Source organism: Rhinolophus sinicus, chromosome 15 (assembly GCF_057876585.1).
Source record: "Rhinolophus sinicus isolate RSI-liver-muscle chromosome 15, RSI-T2T, whole genome shotgun sequence".
Taxonomy (NCBI): Eukaryota; Metazoa; Chordata; class Mammalia; order Chiroptera; family Rhinolophidae; genus Rhinolophus; species Rhinolophus sinicus.
Genome location: NC_142515.1, coordinates 64,159,758 through 64,174,627, shown reverse-complemented (window position 1 = coordinate 64,174,627; position 14,870 = coordinate 64,159,758). Strand labels below are relative to the sequence as shown.

General features: G+C 40.3%; 1 protein-coding gene across 2 annotated transcripts in view; it reads left to right on the top strand.

The window, feature by feature from the left end:
- ERCC6 (ERCC excision repair 6, chromatin remodeling factor) overlaps positions 1–14,493 on the top strand; it is an 84,533-nt gene extending 70,040 nt beyond the window's left edge. For both annotated transcript variants that reach the window (XM_074337261.2, XM_019730116.3), the window contains 5 exons: positions 7,098–7,243; positions 7,329–8,030; positions 9,516–9,720; positions 10,357–10,432; positions 11,789–14,493. In XM_074337261.2, the coding sequence (XP_074193362.1) occupies positions 7,098–7,243; positions 7,329–8,030; positions 9,516–9,720; positions 10,357–10,432; positions 11,789–12,208 (1,549 nt within the window). In that variant the 3' untranslated portion in view covers positions 12,209–14,493. The remainder of the gene's footprint in view (positions 1–7,097; positions 7,244–7,328; positions 8,031–9,515; positions 9,721–10,356; positions 10,433–11,788) is intronic.
- Positions 14,494–14,870: the final 377 nt, after the last annotated feature.

Below are 14,870 nucleotides of genomic sequence, written 5' to 3'. Positions count from 1 at the left end.
GTCTACTTGACGATAGCCATTCTGACTGAGGTGAGGTGATATCTCATTGTGGTTTTTATTTGCATTTCTCTGATGATTAGTGATGTTGAGCATTTTTTCATATGTCTATTTGCCATTTGTATGTCCTCTGTGGAGAAATGTCTCTTCAGGTCCTCTGCCCATTTTTCAATTGGGTTGTTTGTTTTTCTGTTGTTGAGTTTCATGAATTCCTTGTATATTTGGATATTAGCCCCTTATCGGAGGCACTGTTTGCAAAAATCTTCTCCCATTCAGTTGGTTGCCTCTTTATTTTGTCAATGGTTTCTTTTGCTGTGCAGAAACTTTTAAGTTTGATATAGTCCCATTCGTTTATTTTAGCTTTTACTTCCATTGCCTTTGGAGTCAAGTTCATAAAATGCTCTTTGTCACCCCAATAAATTTAATAAAATAAAATTAAAAAAAAAAGATGATCCTTTGTATTTCTGTGGTGTCCATGATAACTTACCCTTTTTCATTTCTGATTTTGTTAATTAGTGTCTTCTCTCTTTTTATCTTAGTGAGTCTAGCCAAGGGTTTGTCAATTTTGTTAATCTTTTCAAAGAACCAGCACTTTGTCACATTAATTTTTCTATTGTCTTTTTGTTCTCTATTTCATTTAGTTCTGCTCTGATTTTTGTTATTTCCTTTCTTCTGCTGACCTTGGGTTTCACTTGTTCTTCTTTTTCTAGTTCTTTAAGGTGTAACATGAGGTTATTTATTTGGGATTTTTCTTGTTTCTTGAGATAGGCCTGTAATGATATAAATTTCCCTTTTAAAACTGCTTTTGCTGCATCCCAAAAATTTTGGTAGGATGTATTTCCATTGTCATTTGTTTCTATGTATCTTTTGATCTCTCCTCTAATTTCTTCTTTGACCCAGTCGTTGTTTAAAAGTATGTTGTTTAATTTCCATGTATTTGTGTTTTTTCCTGCTGATATCCAATTTCAAAGCCTTGTGATCAGAGAATATGCTTGGTGTGATTTCAATCTTCTTAAATTTGCTGAGGCAGATTTTATGTCCCAATATATGGTCTATCCTTGAGAATGTTCCATGTACACTAGAAAAGAATGTATAGTCTGATGTTTTAGGGTGAAGTGCTCTATAAGTCAATTATGTCCATTTCATCTAATGTGTCATTTAGGGCTGCTATTTCGTTATTTATTTTCTATTTGGATGATCTTTCCATTGCTGTCAATGATGTATTTAAGTCCCCTAGTATAATTGTGTTTTGGTCAATTTCTCCCTTTTGTTCTGTTAGTAGTTGCTTGGTATATTTTGGTGCTCCCTGATTGGGGGCGTAAATATTGATGACTCTTATGTCTTCTTGTTGTGTTGTCCCCTTTACCATTATGAAATGTCCATCTTTGTCTCTTGTTATCTTTTTTACCCTGAAGTCTGTTTCATCTGATATCATTATGGCTACACCTGATATTCTCTGGATACCATTTGCTTGGAGTGTCAATTTCCACCCTTTCACTTTGAGTCTATGCTTGTCCTTGTAGCTGAGATGTGTCTCTTGGAGACAGCATATGATTGGCTTCAGTTTTTTGATCCAATCTCCTACTCTGTGTCTTTTTATTGGTGAGTTCAGTCCATTTACATTTACAGTGATTATTGATATGTGAGGATTTCCTGTTATTCTATCTTTAGTTTTCTGGTCAGGCTGTGTCTCCATTGTTTCTTTGCCTTTTTGTTGTTGTCTATTATTTCGTGTGGTGGTATTCTATGATGTTTCCCTCTGTTTCTTCTTTTATTACAGTATCTATTTCAGTTCTGGATTTTTTTTTGAGTGGTTACCCTTAAGTTTTTTAAAAGAAAGTTTGATAGTTAGAGTATTCCATTTTCTTCAGCACACTTACTTTCTCCATTCCCATATTCTGAATCAGGCCTTTACTCTTCCCCTTTTTATGTTTCGGTTGCCACAGATTGTCCTTGTTGATGGTGGTCGAATAGCCTCCTTTAGTATTTCTTGTAGTGCAGGTCGTGTATTAGAAAATTCCCTCAGCTTCTGTATGTCTGGAAAGGTCTTTACTCCTCCTTCATATCTAAAGGATATCTTTGCTGGATATATTATTGTTGGCTCATAATTTCTCTCTTTCAATAGTTTGAATATTTGGTTCCACTCCCTCCTGGTTTGTAGAGTTTCTGCTGAAAAATCTGATGATAATCTAATGGGATTTCCTTTGTAGGTTACCGTCTTCTTTTTCCTGACTGCCTTGAAGATTCTTTCTTTGTTGTTTATTTTAGACAGCTTGAATACAATGTACCTTGGAGAAGGCCTGTTGGGATTGAGGTAATTAGGTGTTCTATTTGCTTGTTGGATTCGAGGATCTAGTTCTGTCCACAAGTTTGGGAAGTTCTCATCGACAATTTGTTTGAATATATTCTCTGTTTCCTTCTTTCTTTCTTCTCCTTCTGGTATGCCCATTATTCTTATATTGCTCTTTCTGATGGAGTCAGAAAATTCTTGTAGAGTTCTTTCATTTCTTTTAAGTCTCAAGTCTCTTTCTTCTTCCATCTGTGTAATTTCCAGGTTTCTATCTTCGATGTCACTGATTCTTTCCTCCATCTGGTTAATGCTACTACCTAAGCTGGTTATTTCATTCTTGATTTCTTCTATTGAGTTCTTAATCTCCAGAAATTCTCTTTGGTTCTTTTTTAAAATTTCAATCTCTTTCGTAAAATGCTCATGTTGTTCTTTGATTGTGTTTCTGAGTTCATTAAACTGCTTTTTTGTGTTTTCTTGCATCTCGTTGAGGTTTTTCAGAACTGCAATCTTGAATTCTCTGTCATTTAAGTCACATATTTCCATATCTTTAAGTGCCTTTTCTGGAGACTTTTCAGTTTCTTTCTGAGCTGTCTTGTTGCCTTAGTTATTCATGGCAATTAATGATTTATTATTTCTCTTCCTAGACATCTACAGGAGTGGCATCTGCAAGAGGTTGATAGGAAGAGGTCTTTCTTTTGTTTTCCAGTACTTGTTGGTAGAATGTTTTATTTTCTCTCCGACTGCAGCCTTTTTTTCTCTCTCACACAGTAGTGCTATGTTTTCTGTGCAGTATTCCAGCTTCTCACACAATGGGGGGATTCCCTGGGTGATGGGCTTCTCCTCTATTAATAGTTTGCCTGGGTCACGGGGCGCAGTGTCCGTGTGGGTATGCGGAGAGCTTTTGAAGTTCCAAAGCTCTTCCTGCACCAGATTCAGAGCCCCTATATTTCAGCAGTTCTGTTTACTCCTGCAGGGATCTGCCCAGATAGGTGGGGCCAGGGGCGGGGTGAGTTGTGAGAGGTGGCCCAGAGCAATGGCTGCGACCACCACCACAGCTGGTCCTGCTTCCCCAGCTCCCTCCCCTTTGCTGGAACCAGTTGGGCTGCGAATCTGTGTCTGCGGTCCACAGTTCTCAGAACAGCAAATATTCTGTTCTTTTGATCTGACACCACTACTGTTCCGCTTCTAGCACCAGGAATGTGGGGGCGGGGCGGGCTCTGGGAGGGTAGGGAGGGGGCGGCTAGTCTCAGTGCCTAAGGCTCCGTTCTCTGCTCGGCAGTGAGGGCTTAAACCACCGTTTTCAACCTTCTTCCCTCAGTCTTTTCTCCGAGGTCTCTGCCCTGAGCGTTGGGTTCAGCCGTGTTATATGCTGCCCCCTCAGCCCTGTGGGCCATAAGCGGAGCCCCAGCAGTCTGAGTTCTTCCCTCTCCTGCAGCTGCAGTAGTTCTGGGATGCAGCGAGTTCAGAGCACTGAGCTAGGTCTGCGTCCTGCACCTGCGTGGCTCCGTCTCTGCACTTCTCCCTTCCGTCCTTCCCCGCTCGTGCGATTCGCCCACCTTTAGGTGAATTCAGTAGTGGGCCTCTTCGTCTTGCCTGTTTGTGGAGTTATTGTTGTTCGATTAGTTGTAAATTCCAGGGGAGCTTTACAGAGGCTCACCTCACGCTGCCATTTTGATCGGCTCAGAAACTATTTATTTATTTTTAAATAAATTTACTGGGGTGACATTCGTGGGTAAAATTATATAGGTTTTAAGTGTACATTTCTATAATACATCATCTGTACATTGCATTCTGTGTTCACCACCCAGAGTCAGTTCTTCCGTCACCATATATTTGACCCCCTTTACGTCTTTTACCAACTCCCCTCCCCCTTTACCCTCTGGTAACCACTAAACTATTGTCTGTGTCTATGAGTTTTTGTTTATTTGTCTTGTTCGTTTGTTGCCTTCAGTTTTATATCCCACATATGAGTGAAATCGTATGGTTCTCTGCTTTTTCTGTCTGACTTATTTTGCTTAGCATGATAATGTCAAGATCCATCCATGTTGTTGCAAATGGCAGTATTTCATCTTATGGCCAAGTAATATTCCATTGTATATATGTACCACATCTTCTTTATCTAACCGTCTATTACAGGACACTGGTTGTTTCCATGTCTTGGCCACTGTGAATAATGCTGCAGTGAACATAGTAGCACATATATCTTTACAGATAAATATTTTAAGATTTTTGGGTCAGATACCCAGAAGAGGGATTGCTGGGTCGTATGGTAATTCTGTTCTTAATTTTTTGAGGAACCTCCATACTGTTTTCCATAGTGGCTGCACCAATTTACATTCCCCCCAGCAGTGTACAAGGGTTCCTTTTTCTCACAATTAGCCTCCACAAAGGGCTAATATCCAAAATATATAAACAACTCATACAAGTCAAAAACAAAAAAACAAACAATACAATTAAAAAAATGGGCAGAGGACCTGAACAGACACTTCTCCCAAGAAGACATACAAACAGCCAACAGATACATGAAAAAATGCTCAACTTCAGTAGCTATTAAGGAAATGGAAATCAAAACCACAATGAGATATCACCTCACACCTGTTAGAATGGCTGTTATCAACAAGACAAGTAATAACACGTGTTGGAGAGGTTGTGGAGGAAAAGGAACCTCATACACTCCTGGTGGGAATGTAAACTGGTATAACCACTATGAAAACAGTATGGAGGTTCCTCCAAAAGTTAAGAATAAAATTACCATATGACCCAGCAATCCCTCTCTTGGGTATCTACCCCTAAAATCTGATAACATTTATCTGTAAAGGTATATATACCACTGTGTTCGTTGTAAGTTTTTAAAAAATGTTTTTGACCCTGATCATTTTTCTATCTTATTAAACTTCAAGAACTGCTTATGTGTAGACTTCCTAGTATTAGAGAAAAATGTTCCTATCTACTATCTTCTTTCAGAAAAATTCTAAGAAGTGAGAAAATTGAAAAGCTAACATATTAGTATTTAAACAGAGCACACAATTGTGATTACTCTGGGTGTTTTGTTGGCTTTGGCTCAGAGCATCATGGAGAAAGGTTGACCCGGACACAGTTGTTTTCCTCCATCTTTCTGTCTATAATGACTAGGGGAATTAAGCAAAGGTAATTTCAACAGTAGAATGGAGATATTGCCAACTTTGCCACCTCCCCTGCTGAAGACTTTACTGTTGAGCTGCAGCCCAGCTCCTAAAGGGAGGCCTCTGTTTTCCGCCATGCACTGGGCCACGCGTGGGATGGTTCATGTTCTTCAAGAGCCTTGTTGTGAGAGGGCTGGAGACAGGTCCTTAGAGGCAGAGCTTCCTCTTAGAGATACGCGCCTTAGTCTGAAAAATAAGTGATTAGGAAGGGGCAGGACTACTTTATGGAGATACCCAGGCAAGTGATGAAGGTGTAGTGCTTCAGCATAGAGTGTGGATCAGCCGGTGGAAGCTGGTGAGGTGACTCCAAGGGAGAACTTTGCAAAGCCCAGGTGAGATTTCCTCATCACAAGAGGGTCCTGCTAGGGCAGGGCAGATGACGCTTGTCTAGGCATCAGGAGGCTGACTCCTTCCAGCTCAGAGAGGCTGAATCACATGAATGTAAGTGAAAAAGTATTTCTTGAAATGTGATAAATCTTGGAAGTTGCAAAACCCCACTGGGTATAAATAATAATACAAGGCATGATCAAACAATATGGTGAATGTTTAAATAAAAAAATATATATTACAGTAAAAAAAAACATTGCCATTAATGCCCCTCAAAATACTCCCCCTTGCTTTGAACACACTTATCCCATTGTTCTTGTCACTTTCTGAAGCAGTTCTGGAAGTCCTCTTTCATGAGTGTCTTGAGTTGTGCTCTCATGGCTGCCTCGATGTCCTGAATCAATTCAAAACGTTTACCTTTCATGGTCATTTTGACTGGGGAAGAGCAAGAAGTCGCATGGTACCAGATTTGGTGAATAAGGTGGATGAGGACACATCGTAATGTTTTTATTTGACAGAAATTGCCATACCAGAAGTCATGTGTGACACGGAGCCTTGCCGTTGTGATCACAAAATACGGTGAATGCTGCTGCCAAGTGCCATTCAAAGGAAAGGCAGAGATCTTCAATACAGAAAGTGGCGCATTGAACCTTAGTAACAGTGTATGACAAGTTTCAACTTGTTCGGTGCAGTCAGCTGGGTGTGAGCTACAGTTGAGAAAAGGTGTGTTTTGAAGTGTGCCGTAAATCATGATGATAACGCTCCATGTCACACATCGCTTATGGTATACAGCAATTTCTGTGAAATAAAAATATTACAGTGTGTCCTGATCCATCTTATTCACCAGGTCTGGTACCATACGACTTCTGGCTCTTCCCCAAACTCAAAATGATTCAGGACATAGAGGCAGCCACGACAGCACAACTAAAGACTCACAAAAGAGAACTTCCAGAACTGCTTCAGAAAGCGGCAAGAAGGATGGGATAAGTGTCTTTGAAGCGAGGGGGAGTATTTTGAGGGGAATTAATCGCAATGTGTCTTTTACTGTAATGATTTCTTTTTAATTTAAACATTCACCATGTTGTTTTATCACACTTCATAATGTATTATTTCTAACTTAAATTCTGTAAAACATGGGTTGTTTTATGTACTTCGTGCATTGCAGTTTTCTAAGAAGTGTTGGGGATTCTTTGGACATCCGTAGAGCTCTGGGTATCATCTCTTTCTTACATTGTTTTCTAATTAGAACTTTGAGGTAGAGCTAAATATTATTTCATACCAGTTTAATTTTTATCTTTTAGACAAATCTTCAAGCAGTTTTTGACAAATAGAGTGCTAAAAGATCCAAAGCAAAGGCGATTTTTCAAGTCCAATGATCTTTATGAGCTGTTTACTCTGACCAGTCCTGATGCATCCCAGAGCACTGAAACAAGTGCTATTTTTGCAGGTATTACATAAAATAATTTAACTTAAAGGAGTAAATTATGTAAGAATTATGCAGTGTAACATTAGTGTGTTTTTTCCCTTTCTAGGAACTGGTTCAGATGTTCAGACACCCAAACGCCATTTTAAAAGGAAACTTCAACCAGCCTTTGGAACAGACCATAATGTTCCAGTATGCAAAATGTTCCCTGATTCTAATGCATATGCAAATGATGCCACGTCATCTGAAGAGAAATCTACAGCTATTGGAGCTGACGTAAATGCAGTAACTTCTAATCAAGGTGACTTTTTGAGAGATGCCCCTCCAACACCCAGTTCTCCAATTAGCAGTGTTAGACTTGGCGAAGAGATGCATGTTGTGTGTAGACAAGAGGACTCACCAGTGCTGAGTGGGAATGGGGAGTGCTCAGATTCTCCAAGAATCAGCAAAATGTACAGGACATTTGGTGAGGAAAGCATCGATGAAAAGAAAGGTTTTTCTGATCAAAGAGAAAGCTGCCAAGTTCAAACAGAACCCCTTTGGGAAAATGAACAAATTGAAAATAACTTTTATAAGCATAAGTCAAAAACAAAACACAGTGTGGCAGAAGACGAGACCCAGGAGAAACATCTGAGGCCAAAGCAAAAGCCTAAGAACTCCAAGCGTCGACGAGACGCCAAGTTTGAAGGAACTCGAATCCCACACCTGGTGAAGAAAAGGCAGTACCAGCAGCAAGAAAATGAAAACGAGAGTGAGAACAAGGAACAGAACAATGATGATTATGTTTTGGAAAAGCTTTTAAAAAAATCAGGTAACCCTTTTGCTGACTTTGCCACAGTTGTGCTAGGAGCAGACTTTACTGACAGTGCAGGCTGGGCTCTCAACTGGAAGGATTCTTATCTTCTAAAATTCCAATTTGAAATGTATAATTCACATTTTTGAAAATCATATTCACCCCTCTTTTTTGAAGACCTAGGAGAATTTGAAACTTTGGAGAACAGTAGTACTTATCACTATATGCAGGAGGGGGTGCGATGCTTTAAATGGGTTTGGCCTACCTGAATGTTAGTAGAAAGTTTCTATACGTACTGTACTGATCTGGTTTTCCAACCACAGGAGAACAAGTAACATGGGGACAGAGGCAGGGGTATGGCCAGGGATGGGCACTCTGGAAGCAGGAAAGCTGATAGCTAATTTCAAGGCAGAAAAATTAGGAAAGCAGACTCAACGATTGCAGGGGACCCTGGAGGACAGGCAGTCCTGTACGGTTAGTCATCCCCGGGAGAGTCATGTTGTTCAGTCGTTGGTAGTCATTGTGTTCACAGTGTGATGGCCTCGACTTCCAAAAGATTGCTGCTTATAGGTCTCTGTTCAAGGCAGATTTATGTATGGCATTCCAGAAAGAAACTATCCAGGCTTGATGCTTTCTTGTAAAATAGTTTATTGTTAATTTTCTCTGTTTTTTTCTATACTTACTGGTCAGTTTTCCTATTTTGGAAATTATCTGTGTTGTCTAGTTTTCAAATTTATTGGCATAGAAGCATAGGAAATACTTCTTGTAATAATTCTTTTTTAATTTGCTTCTGTTTCAAGATAATTTCCCCCTTGTCATTTCTAATTTTGTATGTTTTCCCCCCTTTTTTCTTGATCAAGTTAAGCTAGTGGTTTGTTTTGTGACTTTTGTTTTTAATAAACCAGGATTTTGATTTACTAATTAGATCCGTGATTATTCTCTACCTCATTAATTTTTGCTTTTATTTTCATTACTTTTTTCCTTGTGCTTTTATTTTGTATTTTGGTGAATTTTTTTTGGCTTTATTTTTATAAAACTTTTTGACTTGGAAATTTAGTTCATTTATTTTTATTCTTTCATTTTTATTGATACAAGTATTTAAGGCTAAGAATTTTCCACTGATAACTGCATTAAATTCTTCTGATATATAGTGTTTTCATGGTCATTTTTAGAAATTCTATAATTCTAGTTTAGATTTTTCCCTTATTGAAGGCTTTCGAAGTATCCAGATAGTAGGGAAAAGGTTATGTTGAAGTTGTGATCAAAGCATTATGCTTCAATTATTGTAAAACGGGTAGTAATAGTCTGTACCTCATCGGGTGGCGATGAAGGTAAATAGCAACAACGTATGTAAGTTCCTGGGTCATGGTGGTCTGTCGGTAAGTAGCAGCTAAAAATAGTCATTATTTTGTCCACCCACAACATGCTGTACTATATAGAAGAAAAGATATGATTGTGTCTGACCTGAAATAAATAACACGCTTATTGTTGCCTTGTTGCTAGTTGGCGTGCACAGTGTCATGAAGCACGACGCCATCATGGATGGAGCGAGTCCCGATTATGTGCTTGTGGAGGCGGAGGCCAGCCGCGTGGCCCAGGAAGCCCTGAAAGCACTCAGACTGTCTCGTCAGCGGTGCCTGGGAGCACTGTCTGGGGTGCCCACGTGGACCGGCCGCAGGGGGCTTTCTGGTGCGCCTGCAGGAATGAAGTAAGAGATGCCCCGCCCCCCTGTGAACAAGCCTGGGCTCCAGGCTTGGCATAAAGTCCGGATGGGCGTGGCTACCTTCTGTTTATCTGCAGCAGTAGAAGGTACTAGGGAGGAATTGGGTCAGCGCATTTGCCTGACTTGGGAAACATTTGTAATCTTACCTCTTAACTTTCATCCCCTGCTTTCTAAAGCTGATTTTTCAGGGGAAGAAGAAGTGATCTGTTTTGGTTAAAAATAGTAAGAGATGCAGCATCACGATTAAACTTTAATAAGATGATTAGCCAGTTTTCAATAATCAGTAATTACTGAAGGAATGCTGTTGTCTAGTAACAGTCAATAATTATTGAATGCTAACAGTGTACTCTTTTAGGAGGGTTTTCCCACCTGGGATTTGAGGGTAGTTTCCAGGTCATTTTGAACAAGGATATGGAATGGTTCGTACACAAGATGCAGCAGTTACTTCCCCGGAGAATAAAATAGAGGAATCGAAAGGGATAGAACAGAAGTATCATGGCTACGAAAGAAGAACCATGCAGCAGAAAAATTTTCCAGGAAGAGTTTAGTTGTTGAAAAGACATTTTCATCTCTTAATCACAAAACAAACACTTACCTACTGTGATTCTTTTTCTTATTTAGAAGTAGATTTGGTCAGAAAAGGAATTCCAGCTTCTCTGGACAGCAGCCTTCGACATCGCCAAAGGAGAAATGCCAGGTAATATGATGATGGCCTGTCTGCTTCTCCTGGGTGAGGCTCATTGGATGGAATCACCATAAAAACTTAACCCGATTCCGATGTGAGGAAAGTTGCCAGTGTGATGACACCTGTTGTGTTGTGTGCTCTGGTTTTCAATGCGCTTTCCTTTGAATCTAAAGGGCAGCTAACTTCATGAAAGGAAGTCTTTTACCCAAGCAAGTTCTGTACCGTGTTTCCCCGAAAATAAGACCTAGCTGAACAATCAGCTCTAATGCGTCTTTTGGAGCAAAAATTAATATAAGACCTGGTCTTTTTTACTATAAGACCCGGTCTTATTTTACTATAAGACCGGGTTCTATATACATAAGACCGGGCCTGATATGATATGATATGATATGATATGATATGATATGATATGATTAATATAATTAATATAATATAATATAATACCGGGTCTTATACTAATTTTTGCTCCAAGAGATGCATTAGAGCTGATTGTCTGCTTAGGTCTTATTTTCGGGGAACAGGGTAGCAGACTCTCCGTTTTACCCTCAGAAAGTTAGCACAGGGATAGGTGACACGTGAGTTGCTGCCCACACAGCCTGCCCTTTCCGGCAGTGAAGTGCCAGCTCCAAAGACCACTACCCTCTGGAATACAGGTCTGGAAAGTAGTCTTGACTGTTTGCAGTTCACTGGCTCCTGGAGCATTGTACCATCTCAGTCTGTCCTGTTATGGGCCGTGACTGCCAGGCCAGGCTCCTTCTGTATCCCTTGTTTGGTCTTTTCTGGGTTAGGATTATGTTACTGATAAAATGTGAAAACTCCCACGTGCCGACTCCAATTTCAGATTACACATAATTCCTGAGCCCATTCAGGAATAGAGAACCTTTGTTGTTTTAAGGAAACACATGAGGTATGACGTGGGAAAGAGTGAAAAGCTCGAAAGGTGAAGAAGAAAAAGAAGTGCAGCTGTGACTTCGTTCTTACCCCACAGTGCCTGCCTAGGTCACGGTAGATTTAGGAGGAAGAGCAAGAAAAGGCCCCCGAGCTCGGGCCTCCTGGAGACCATTTCCTAGATGCTGTCTCTGGAAGTCTGCTCCCCACGCATCTGCTCTCCTTCATTCATGTCACTCAGAAGGTGACCAAGTGAATAGTGGAGTTTTGGGGTTTTTTAAGGACATATTCTTTAGTGGCGGCTGGATTTAGATGCGTGATTGTCCTCCTGCCCTCTCTTAGACCCGTCTCATTCTTTCCCCGTCAACTTCACCGCCCTGGCCACATGTGTTGTTTTCTGGGCTTCAGAGCCTCTGAGGAACCGAGTGGGACTGCAAATTAGAATTTAAGCATATCAGTGCAGTGGTCTTCTTTCTGCAGGTTGGCACCATGAAAAAAGATGGAAAAGAGAACGTTGCGGAGCATTTTAGTGGAGTAGTGGAAGATCCAGAGTCAGCATCCGGGGCCCTCCCCTCATCCTCACTGTTGGCTAAAATGAGAGCTCGAAACCACCTGATTTTGCCGGAGCGATTGGAAAATGAAAGTGTGCAGGGTCAGGCCTCTGTCGCCCTGTCCGCCACCACGGAGCACGACGCCCTTCTGGTAGAGATGAGAAACTTCATTGCTTTTCAGGCCCAGGTGGACGGCCAGGCCAGCACGCGGGAGATCCTGCAGGAGTTTGAGTGCAGGTTGTCAGCTTCACAGTCCTGTGTCTTTCGAGAGCTACTGAGAAGTCTGTGCACTTTTCACAGAACTTCTAGTGGTGAAGGGATTTGGAAGCTCAAGCGGGAGTACTGCTGATCAGCACTTCTAAACTGTTAATTGACTTTTTAACAGACATTTCTGATTATTCACCTGTGCTTAATAATCACGTTTGTCCACAGGTTGGCTGCATTTGATAGTTACTTTGAATGATAATCTACCTCATAATTAAAACTTTAAGGAAGAAGAAATTCTTTGAAACTCAAAAGTTTTAGAAAGACTTGGGTTAATTTTTTTTGGTACTGTGAATTATGTTATAAAATCGGGGGCCTAAAAGTTAATCCTTGGAACACATTTGTTTCTTTCCCCAAAAGATGCTGTTGGAACACATTGCTGCTCATGTAGCAGTTTGTCGACCAGAAATCTCAAGAATTATTTTTATTGATGCTAAAAACATGTCTTACATTCGGTCAGACTTGTTCAATAAATTAGTTCATCAGTATCTGAAAACAGCATTATTTTCGCTAGATAGCTTCTTTAAATGTTTAAATTTATCATATGCCACCCCAAAAAGCTCAGATTTGTTATCTTTTAAATCATATTATTAATTGCTTTTAAACAATCTTTTAAGGTACTGTTACATTGGGAGGTATTTATGTTAGGAAAGCGTGAAATAGCTTGGTAATAAATGATAAGATGTGTTTGCCGGAAGTTGTAGTGTACTCAGTTTACACTGGCTTTACTTTAAGCAAAGGGTATCGTTTTCCCCCCTACAATGACTTGGTTTTAGGAAAATGAAATGTGTTGTCTTAAAGAACAAAAAAAACACAAGCAGAACCAAAAGTACAGATAAAACAACACACACACACACACACACACACACACACGACCATCCAGATCTATCATCATTCCCAGCCCGTGACCACTATTCGAGCACTCTATCTGCTTCTATGCTGGGAGGTAACTTGGAACATTTTTTATTTTATTCATGGTTTGCTTTCCTAAGGGTGTTGATTGCTTCATATTAGGCAGCACTGTTCTCCTGTATTATCTTCTGTCCTGTTGTTTCCCTCTCTCTTTTTTGGTTTGCATTCACTATGACTCCTGTTTAAGAAGTTTGGTGTTCAGTTGCATCTGTTCTGTTTCTGTTATTTATGTATTTATAGTTTGCTGATGGTAGTGTTTTCATTATCAATTTTTCTGAGCCCTGTTTTTCCTGTTTCCTTCTCACTTAAGATCTCAGCTCTGAAGTCTTGTTTTCTTACATTCATTGTATTCCTTACATTTTTTCTAGAGCTGTCACAGTGCATGCAGTTTGTTTCTTGGATTTGTTTTCTCTGGCTTGCTCTTTGTCCTGTCTTTGATTTTTCCATGCTATTCTTGCCTTCTTCCCCTGCCATTTCTTACCTCTTTCTCCTGCTGAAAGTGGGCAGCTGCGTCCAGATCTTCATGCTCTTCCCCAGGACCCAGAGAGTAGGGGTCGGGGAGAGCCTCTGCTGGGCAGCACGCAGCTCTGGTTGGACGACTTGGGCTTTACCTTTCCATCCTGACATTGTGTTCAATAGCTTGGGCCAAGGATCCTTCCCCTTTGTCAGGAGAATTCAGAGTGGGAGTCGTGATTACCACCAGGGTTTTCTCCTGCTTTTTTTTTCTTCAGATTCTGGCTTTTTCTTTTTTTTCCTTTTTTCTGTTTTTAGAGTGATTTATTACATATTAGAAGAGGAAGATAACTATTATTTTTCTCATTTTGCCATCATTATCTAGAAGTCATAGAAGGGATTTTTAAACAGTTCAGTAAATTCTAAACTTGAGTACTTAGGCTCAGAAGGGAGTTGAACTCATGACTATTTTATTTCTGGGAAGTCCTTTTTTAATTTTTATTTTTGTAATCATTAGCCTGTAAGAGATTGTGTCCCCCTTGTTCAGATTGAAGTACTGATACAGGTCACAACCGTCAAGTGTTTGGGCATCATATTATATTGTCTGAAGTCTAAACTGTACAGAGCTAGAGAAGTTATAACCTTCTCGTCAAGTAGCAAATGCCATCAAAAGTTATGATGCAGTAAAAGCAAGGTGGCCCTCACTCCAGTTCTTGCCTCAGCCTGTCACTGGCAAGCTGTGACCATGGGTAGGTCACTGCCCTGCGTGTGTTTCGGTGTGGCTGTCTGTAAACATTGTCATTATTCGTCTGGGTGAGGGGTTGAGTGTGTGTGGGGGGACTTAGAGAAAGATGCTCTAAGTGTAATGGTTTTAACAATATAGAGTACCTTGTCCATTTAGATAAAATCTAATTTTTGGAACCTGAAAAGCTTTGTACAGTGTCAGTAGATTTAATGAGTTTAACATATTTATCAAGCTACAAATAAAGGATCTTAAAATGTGAATTTTTTGTAATTCAATTAATACATAAATAGACTAAAATTTTAAAATTTTTAGTCACTGTTCTGCCTCCCCCCATTTTTGCTCCTGTTCCAGAAGTAAGTACTAGATTTGGTGAGTATTCGTCCCAGCTATTTTCCATGCATTCACACATATGTGTGGCAGAGACTGCTGCTGTAATGTTCATTTTCTCCTCCTTTTGCAGACAGGATTCCCACATTTTATGTGAACACGTGGCTGCTCAGCTAAAGACTCTCCTTCTCAGCCTCCCTCGTTCACTGTGGCCATGTGACCAGGCAGTGGACGTGCGTGAACTTCCACGTTAGGCCCTTAGCTAAGGAGTCGGTGTGCTCTCTTTCTGTCATTCCCCTTTCTTGCTGGC